Raw genomic sequence first — 9,898 nt, 5'->3', positions numbered from 1 at the left:
GTAGTGGGGCTGCCCATATGGTCCTCTCTGTGCATTGGCTGCTCTGAGCAGGGATATCGTCCTCAAGGTCTGGTGGGCCAGGATGTGCTCCACTCTCTCCTCCTCCCCCTTCATTTGCTCCCATGCACTCTGATCAGACACGTCCCTCTCCCTGAGCTGCAGCTTCAGTGCTGTCCTCTGAAGTGAATTCTGGGGGGAGGAGCAGCTATCTTCCATTTTCATCACTCTTCTTTCCTCTCAATGGGGAGAGACAAATCGTTGCACCTCATGACTGTTCACACGCTTTGAAGACCCCAGTCACTATGCACCAAAGTAGAATGTAGAACATTGTCATTGTAACTATGTTATGCCAACTGACTGCAGTGTTCCCTATGAATATATAGATATATGTATACACACACACATACATACATACATACGTATACATACCATTTCTCATCAATTTTAAGCTACAGGCCCACTAGCTGACTTAGAGCCAACCAATCCACTGAGCTGGAACTCCATTGAACCAATTTACTAGGAAATGTCAATCAATTCAGGCTTTGTCAATTACTGGACCAGGCTGATCAAAAGTGTCCATCAACTCAGGAAATTCCCTCCCAGTGCCCTCTCCCCATAAACCCACTGCAAAAAAGGTCACATAAGGAAATTCTTTGCATCCCAGTGAAAATTCTTTCTAAAATCCACATGAAACCATGGACCTGTCATTGACCCTATGTGTGGTCAACAGATTGGAGACCTGGAGACCAGAAGGCTCCTGGGGACCCCCAAACCTCTTGAGTGCTTCAGGCTCAGCAGAACTGAGGACTTTGCATTCTTTACAGTCCAGGGGAGATAGCCAGAGCCTTGAAGGCATTTGGAGATCCGCAGAGAACGAGGAAGTACAAACAAGTCCCACAACTGCTAACCGGTAAGCTCTCACACCTTGTAGCTGGTGCCGAGTTGAGTCCCTGGATGCCCACACAAGCCTGAACAGAATTCTCCTCCTTGACTGCATAGGGTGCCTCAAGTCTGGGACCCCGATTCTCTTTGAGTCCAACACAGGGTCGTATTCTGTGGTCACACCTCCCCTGGGGCCCTCTTCCTCTGAAGCCTCCTCTGTCTCTGTCTGTGCCTTTCCAAGCCCCTCTGTTGTCCCTCGCCTCAGGGAGACCCCGTGGAGTCTCTGTGGAAGTCACAAACTGGAAAGGATCCTCGGTCATTCTGACGCTCAGCCCTGCTGCCCCAACCCTCTTTGGGCTAGAGAACCCAAATGGCAATTTGCCTCTTTGGAATCGGCGAAGGAAAACGAAACGAGAACAAAAACACAAATCAATATTTCAATAAATCATCCTGCCACAGCAACAAGATCCAAGGGAGTGGCTGGGAACCATTAGAAGCCCAACATCTGGCGTCTGGGATGAGTGAGACGATTGTCTGTTGTTGGTTCAGTCGAGAAAGAAGTGAAGCAGGGCCTGGCCTTTGGGGTGGTGACCTGGGGAATGAATTTGACCTCATGTGTCATGTTTGGTCCACACAGTTTTTTTTCTTAATTTAAGCCAGAATTTACTATTAAATAGGCCAATTTTTTTCAAATAATGTAAGTATGTAAATACATTTAATGCAGTGCTTAATGTAGATTTAAAGCTTGGCTTGGAAAATTCAACCTGACATCCCCTAGCTGAGAAAAAGTTGTCCTATTTATCTGCTCAGGGGGCACCCAGTTTACTGCAGTCCTCACCAGTCCCTATTGCCCCATCTTTTTTTTTTTTTTTTACCCCAAACAGGAAAATATTTCTCTGTGCCTTGTCCCTGGAAAAATTTTTTTTAATTACACTACTTACCCTCTATCCAACTCACTGATTTATGCCACCTGACCCACGTAGCCCTGTTGGCATTTGGGCTGGCAGTGCCCTCCCAGCACTTCCCTCATGCCCACCCCCTGAAGAAGGTGGGAGTTTTCAACCAGCTTCAGCCTGGCGTCTGCCTCTGACCGTGTTCCCCAATGAATAAACTTACTACTTATCTCTGGTCCTGAGGTATGTCTCTCTGGTGGAAATCTTTAAAAAAAATTCTTTTATTGTAGTAAAAACATATATAACAAAACATTTGCTAACACAATCATTTTTACATGTATAATCCAGTGGCTTTGAGTATGTTCAACACATTATGCAGCCATCACCACTATCTGACTCCAAATTATTCCACCACCCTTAGCATAAACTCTCTTATCCGGTAACCACGTATACACTTTGGTCTCTATACATGTAGCATGTGTTCTCTTGTTTCTTTAATATGATGTCTTCAAGGTTCATTTATGTTGTAGTATGTACCAGAAGTTTGTTATCGTTGTGACGGAGTGCATGTATTCCAGTGCATGGGTAGCTTATGTGGGTGGAGTCTGTGGAGTAACACTCCAATGCATGTGTATTCATGGACAACATTTTGCTTAGCCATCCATCTGATCATGGACATTTAGGTTGCTTCCACATTTTGACTATTGTGAATAGTGTTGTGATAAACATGGGTGTGCAAGTTTGTGTTCCTGCTTTGAATTCTTTGGGGTACAGACCTAGAAATAAAATTGCTGGCTCTTCTGGTAGTTTAATGTTTCGAGAAACCACCAAACTGCTTCCCTGGTGGCACTCGACTCCTCCTTACAGACTTGGCCAGACTTTTCTCCCACTTGTATGGAACAGATCCTTTGTTCCTTGGAGTCTAGCCACAGTCTCCCACCTAACATACAGTGCCTTCCCCTGGGGTTCCTGTCATCCCCTGATCTTTGTATGGCTTCTTTGCCATATCTGCATTCATTGTATTATTTTCTGTAACTATCTTCAAACCAGAGACACACATTTTCCTTCCTCCTCTGGTTTGCACACGATATCAGGATTTCCATCTCCCCTCTCCCGGGCCCTCCCAGAATGATGGACTTTGAGGGTGGGGATCCACGTCATATTACTTCTTGTCCCAGGATGTGCACAGAGTAGGCACCTAATAAACACGTATATGGAACCCTGAGCGGAAACCCTGACATGGGATGGGGGTGGGGTGGGGTGAAGTAAATGCCACTTGATTCTTTACTTGAAGTCAGACTTTGTTCCCCCTACACATCCCCTGTTTTGAATGCAAACTCATGAGATGTGTGTGTGACCAAGGAACATTTCCTTCCATTCTTCCACAAGAATGGAGCCAAGTAAGAGGTGAGAGTGATGGGGTATGGGGCGCCGTGTACCCAAAGGATGGAGACTGCAAACTGCTTCCAGCTGGCCAACCAGATGTGAGCCCCTTTTTCTACCTCTCCCTCCCCCCTGCAGTCCATGAGCCTCATCGAGATTGGGAACCCCTCTCAGAGTCTGGAGAACGTCTGTCGCTGGGCCTACCTCCAGCAGAAGCCGGACACGGGCCACGATGAATACCACGACCACGCCATCTTCCTCACCCGGCAGGACTTTGGACCTTCAGGCATGCAAGGTGAGCATTGCCCCTGAAGGACACAGATGGAGAAGCCTGGCCGCCATCAGCCTGAGCAAGGAGGGGGGGCGCACGGTGTTAGGCAGCCTTGATCCCAGCCAGGGGGAGTTTCAAGGCAGGGAGCTTCATCAGAGGAGGGGTCTGGGTAAGTGCTGGTGAGCTGGCTCCAAAAACTATTTGTCGTTTTCCCCCAGAAAACAGCCCTCCTCTAGGCAGACAGGTAAGAACAGGGGGTTCAATCCACAGAGACTACAGCCGGCAGCTCTAAGGCCAGGGATTTCTGCAGCTTTCTGTGTATCTGAATCTCCCAGTTTTTAGAACATAAATTTGGAAACATTGACAACTTTCAAACTTTTGGAGATTTATAACATAAAAATCAAAACCATATATGGCAAACAGATTGAAAGGGGAAAAAATGACAAGTTTTCAGTCATGGTTCAAGATTTTAACACGCTTCTCTCTCAGTAACTGATGGAACAACAGATTTAAAGTATCAGTGAAATACAGATTTTAGCAATTCTATGACACAAATTGTCCTAAATGATGCATACAGAATACCTTATTGGATGATTGGTTAGTACACACGTTACTAGTACACATGGGAAATATACCAAAACAGACTACCCTTGGGGCATAAGGAAAATCTCAATGAAATGTAAGCGGTTAAAAATTAAGAAAAAAGTATTAAAATGTAAGGATCAAAAGAGAGGAAATCAAACTCATTTGAAGAGGATATTATTTTGTACTTAGAAATATTAAGTAATATGATCAAAGTTACTGGATATAAATTCAATGTAATAAAATCTAAGTTCTAACAACAAAAATGAAACTGAACTTTAAAAATCAGGACACCTTAGAATTTTTAGAATCCAAGGAAATGAATAAGTCTAAAAAATAAATTTTCAAAACCTAGACCAGAAAACTGTAGGATTCCTGAGAGAAATAATGAAACAGTACATGAACAAAGATGGATTACTGTACAGATATCAATTATTCTCAACTGTAAAGTGCATTAAAATTTCCAGCAGGATTTTTGAGGATATTGATAAGCTAACTCTAATATTTATATAGCAATACAATAGAGCAAAAATAGGCAACAGTAATTGAACAAGAGCAACTTGTTCAGTACTTGTCAAAATATAATAGTTACAGAGTCTAATTTGATATAAGAATTGACACATATTTCATTAGAATGGAATCCAGAATTGAGCCTCTTCATGTATTTACTACAAAAGGTTTCCTACAAACCTGGCACTTCAGAGTAAATGGAAAGACAGTGTTTTTAATAATGGTGCTGAAACAACGGAACATCCAAATGGCAAGTGGATTTTATATCTAAACATGACAAGCAAAATAATAAAACTTAGGGGAGATAATACAAGTCATTTTCTCCATGTTCTCAGATATATTTTTTTAAAACAAAAAGCATTAACCATGCTGGAAAAGATTGATAAATTGTACCACAGTAACATTAAAAACATCTGTTAATTGAAGATGATGTTAAGGCATTGGGAGAAAAGATCCATAGTCCATACATCTGATCCAGGAAATACCTGGAATATAGAAAGAAACCCCATAAGTCAACAACAACACATGGGAATAATAAAAAGCACATAGCTCATTAGAAAAATGGACACAGGATCTTATCCGGCTCTCAGCAAAATCTGAGTCATCATTTAAATGAAAAGGTGCTCAATGTCCAGAGTCACCGTTGTTCCTGCTGTGGAGCTGGCTCCTGACTCTTGGTGACCCATTGACAACAGAACCAAACTGTCCGGTGTCATCCGTGAGCCATTGAGGGATTGGATCGTTGTGATTCATAGCGTTTTCACTGTTGGTTTTCGGAAGATCACCAGACCTCTCTCCTAAGTCTGTCTTCATTTGGAAGCATCATAGCCACACAAAACCCTCCACTGACCGTTAAGTGATAACTGCATGTGACGTGTCAAGTCAGAATTGACTCCATAACTTCTGGTGGCTGGAAATTTAGGCCAGGTCTCCTGTATTCTACCAATGAGACACCACCAATGGCTCATCCGGTAGTCGTCGTTGATATTGTTGTGTGCTGTCCAGAGGATTCCAATTCATATCGACCCTATAGGACAGAGTAGGACTGCCCCACAAAGTTCCCAAGCTACAATCTTGAACAGAGGGAGATCTGATGGGGTTTGCTCTCCCACTGATGTGCTGGTAGGTGCAAGCCTTTTGGGCAGCCCGTGAGTGGTTGACCTTTGTGTCACTAAGGCTCCTTCAGTAATCATTAGGGAAGCCCACCTAATAGGATGGGCAACATTTTTTTAAAATGAAAACACATGAAGATGTGAAGCAATCGTAACTCTGACAAGAATATAAATTGTAACTATTATTTGGAAAAGTTGTCAGGCATTATCTAGTAAAGCTGAAAAGGGGCCCCGGTGACTAAGTCGATGATTTGAACCCATGAGCCTCTTCTTGGAAGAAAGATGAGGCAATTTGCTTCTGTAAAGATTTACAGTTTTGAAAGCTCAAGGGAGGGAGCAATTTTACTCTGACCCGTAATGTCACACCAGCCCCTTTGCTGGAGAAAGATGACGCCATCTGTTCCCTTAAATGTTTACAGCTTTGGAACCCTGGCTGGGGCTGCTCCAATTCTGAAAGGACCCATGGCTGTGGCTTCTGGTGGGTTATCTTAGTCATAAAACACCACTGTTGTCCCTTTTGTTCTTGTCGCTGCCTCTTTTGCAGCACCAACAGCATCACAACGGTGGTTCGCACACTAATGTTTTTATGATGGGTGTGGGTGCAGTGGAGGACAGGGGTCTCCGTTTCTCTGAAAACCCCAGAGCAAACAACCACTTGACAAGCTCCACTCCTGTAAATGGAACACTCTGGGCTTTTTTAATTCAGGAAAGAGCTGAAATGGGGCTGGAGGGGCAGAGCTGTTCTGTGGTAGAGAAAAGCCATGACGATTTTCTGGAAAGTCACCCTCCTTACAGATGTGGAAAAGTGGCCAGAGGTTAGCAGACCAGACTAAAACAAAAAGTCCAGCATGTAAAAGGAGGAGTGAAAAGACAAACAAGGAAAAAAATGGAGAAGCTGAAAGGGAACTTTAAAAAAAGTAGTACTCTCAGAAATACTTGAGAAAGTAAGTCCATCCAATCAGAACAGGTAGTGAGGAAGAAATAGAGGGCGGCAAAGAGCTGTTATGAAATGAACGGTGTATGGAGATGGCTGCCCTGCAGGGTTAATGTCACTGAAGCTCTACGTGAATAACATCCCTGCTGAATCAGCAACTGTTGTGTTACGTATAACACTGAACAAAACAGAGACGATCGACGAAATAAAGCTGTAGTCAACCTCCTCGTGCCCCTCGCAGTTTGTAGCACAAGGACAAAAGATTATTTCTCAGGGAAAAGCAGGAGATATACAGGTTCAGTGCAGGAGGTACAACATCTGTCTAATAATGAGTGAACAGCAATGTTGTTGAAAACAAAAATCAAATGAGAGTGACGAAGATAAAGAAAGTATCAAGACACTTTGTAAAATCTTCAGATCATAAAGACTCAGGAAGATGAATGGAAAACATTTTCACTGAGACACACAGATGGACCATCTCTAAGTTTTGGTCTTGCACACCGATTCAAGAACAGTTACAGTAAACCCCATGAAAGCCGGAAACTGTGTAAGGCCAGAAACCCATCAAATATGGCAAAGTCAAAATAGTTTCCACTAAAACCAACGGTAGAAAAGGGGTTAAGATTTCACCCTGTCAAAGGCAGAGTACTTGTACAACCCAGAAAAACAAGGCGCTCTCACAAGGTACCTCTCATAGGCTCCACTCTATTCTGCAAGTCAAGACTACTTTCAGAGACAGATTTTCTTGTTTGCTCGGAGGGGAAACCCAAACCAAACACATTGCCATCAAGTTGGTGCCGTCTCTCGGAGACCATATAGGACAGGGTAGAACTGTCCCTGTGAGCTCCCAAGGCTGTTAACTCCTTATGGGAATAGAAAGCCCCAAATTTCTCTCATGGACTTGCTGGTGGTTTTGAACTGCTGACCTTGCAATTAGCAGCCCCACAAGGAACCACTGCACCACCAGGACTCCTTCCAAGGGTGAAAAATAATGATGAATAATGGCGTTTGTAAGGCAAGTCTAACCAGCAACACAGCCCTGATCCCAGTGGTCCTCCTCTATTTTCCACTCTGAACCAATGACCTGGGGAACTCATCAAAGGTTCTGAGGGGAGTTGGGCTGGGTTTGGGATTCCTGTGTTTGGGGCTCCCCACTTGACGGACTTTTAGGAAACGATAACCAGTTGCTGTGAGTGGTCTTCAACAATGGCACTCTGAGTGTGTGCTCGTGGAACTGCCCCACTGACCTTTTCCCCGACACACCTCTGGCTGGCCTCGAACTGCCAACTATTCAGTGAGCAAACTCCAGGCCCCCAGGAAGATCCTAGACTTAAGAACCCAGGCCCTCTTTGGCACAGAGAGCTCTCGTTGCTGAGCTATTGTGTGTACTCGTTTATTTTGTCCAAGTTGCTTCCATCTGCTTAGACGGGTGTGGTGACCAGTGTTCAGGCCCAGCTTCTGGTTTTCCTCCATTCTATGTGAGGTCTGTGTCCTGACTTTCAGTCACTCTGCTTCCCCCATCTGTGGGAAGGCTGTCTCTGCAGCATCCCTGGCTTCTTCCCGCTGGAACCAGTCCCAGCTCACCACAGCACCACATGCACTTCAAGTAGCCTCTCCCCACTTCCTGCATGGGATGTTCCAGATCACCCCCGAGTCCTCCCCTCCCTGCTTGCCTCCTTTCCCATCTACTCCCCTTGGCCAAACCATGGGTGACAAAACCCATGGTGGGTCCTCACCTCGTGAATTCAGTGTTCTTCAGAAGACACTGGATGGGGCATTGGGTCCTTGGCATCTTATATCTGAAGCTTGACTGCTAACTACCCCTCCTTCCACAACTCCTCACTCCATGGGCACTTTGTCAAATCCCAGCCTCTTCTCTACAGAGTGTCATTGCGAACTGATGTCAAGCAGCCCCATGACTCGTGGTGGCCCCTGCATAACAGAAAGAAGCCCTGCTGGGTCTTGTACCATCACGCCCTCCATCAGTTGCAGATTGAACCAGGGTGAGCCTCGGGTTGTTTTTTAGAAGTAGGTCACCAGGCCTTTCTTGTTTGTCACTCTTAGTCTGCAAACTTCCCTGAAACTTGGTCAGCATTATCACAACACGCAAACCTCAACTGACAAATGGGCGGGGACTGCATTGTTTAAAACCACAAAAAAAACGAGGCCACCAAGTCCATTCACGCTCCTGCCGCTGACTCCGTGTGGGATTTCTGAATCTTCACGGAGCATCCAGCCTCCTCTTTCTCCTGTGGCGGAGGGTGGAAACACTGAGTGGTGAGCAGCCTGAGCCACAGGACCACCACTGCTCCTTGCTAATGAGGTCAGAAGTCAAGCCCAGATCGCCCACCTGGAAGGCAAGATGAGACTGGAAACCCTCCAGCAGGCACATGGCTCAGTGTCTTGGCAGCCAGGCTGCAGTGCTTGGCTCATTGCTGCCGTGGGTACCCTCACAGACTTTGTCTGCCGTGGCTGGCCTGACCTCTCAGATGGCCAGTCTCTGGGCAGCTGCAGCCCCGGCGATGCCCGTTGGCAGCTCATCTCTGTTATTTGGGAGTTAACAGAACTGAGAGGCTCGCTGCTCATAGTGTCTCTATATCAGCCATCACTGCTACCTCCAGGAGGCCTGGTTGAGGTCTCACAGGAGCCCCAAGAGGATGTGGGAGGCTCAGTGGGCAGATGAGACGGTGAGGGCGTGTCTAGGCACAAGGAAGAAGTGTGGTTGCAACGTGTCGTTTAGGAAGGAGACTGGACCCAGCTCAGTGTGGATGTGAAGAGACTGGGCAGCCTCATGCTCCCCAAGGGCTGTGTTCTGAGCCACACCACTTCCTCTCTGCTCATCTGCTCTGGAGGCGGTGGGGGCCCTGAGGACAAACACTTGGGCCAGGGCCCTCTGAGTCGGAGCGTCAGCTGGGGCTGGGGCTGCACGGGCAGGGCTCTGGGCCTGGGAGCTGGAGCTACTTTTGTCTCCTCCCAGGCTACGCTCCTGTCACTGGGATGTGCCACCCAGTCCGCAGCTGCACCCTAAACCATGAGGACGGCTTCTCCTCGGCATTTGTGGTGGCCCACGAGACAGGCCACGTGTAAGTGGCCTGGGATTCCTCGTTCTTCACCCAGAACCCCTTGCCCACTTCTCTTCTGTGCCCTGCGAGGGGCTCGACCTGTGGAAACATTTTTAGGAGGTGATGTTTTGTGGTCCCAGCTCTTCAAAGGGTGGGCCCATTTTCGATGGAAGGAACAGCTTGGGTGCCTAGGGCTGGGGGTGGTGCTGGCATGGGGGGATTCCCACGTGCTCCTCTTCAAGCTTCCCCACCCCGTCCTGGGGGGGGGG

At 46.5% G+C, this 9,898-nt stretch overlaps 1 protein-coding gene across 1 annotated transcript in view; it reads left to right on the top strand.

The window, feature by feature from the left end:
- The window catches only part of ADAMTS2 (ADAM metallopeptidase with thrombospondin type 1 motif 2), a 111,039-nt gene that overhangs the window by 25,950 nt on the left and 75,191 nt on the right, over positions 1 to 9,898 (top strand). Inside the window, exons 2-3 of the mRNA XM_045284678.1 lie at positions 3,297 to 3,453; positions 9,545 to 9,650. Of these exons, the coding sequence (XP_045140613.1) occupies positions 3,297 to 3,453; positions 9,545 to 9,650 (263 nt within the window). The remainder of the gene's footprint in view (positions 1 to 3,296; positions 3,454 to 9,544; positions 9,651 to 9,898) is intronic.

This window comes from Echinops telfairi, unplaced genomic scaffold, assembly GCF_000313985.2.
Source record: "Echinops telfairi isolate 266 unplaced genomic scaffold, ASM31398v2 ScPeMD7_7469;HRSCAF=8507_0, whole genome shotgun sequence".
NCBI lineage: Eukaryota > Metazoa > Chordata > Mammalia > Afrosoricida > Tenrecidae > Echinops > Echinops telfairi.
This window is presented reverse-complemented; position numbering and strand designations above follow the sequence as displayed.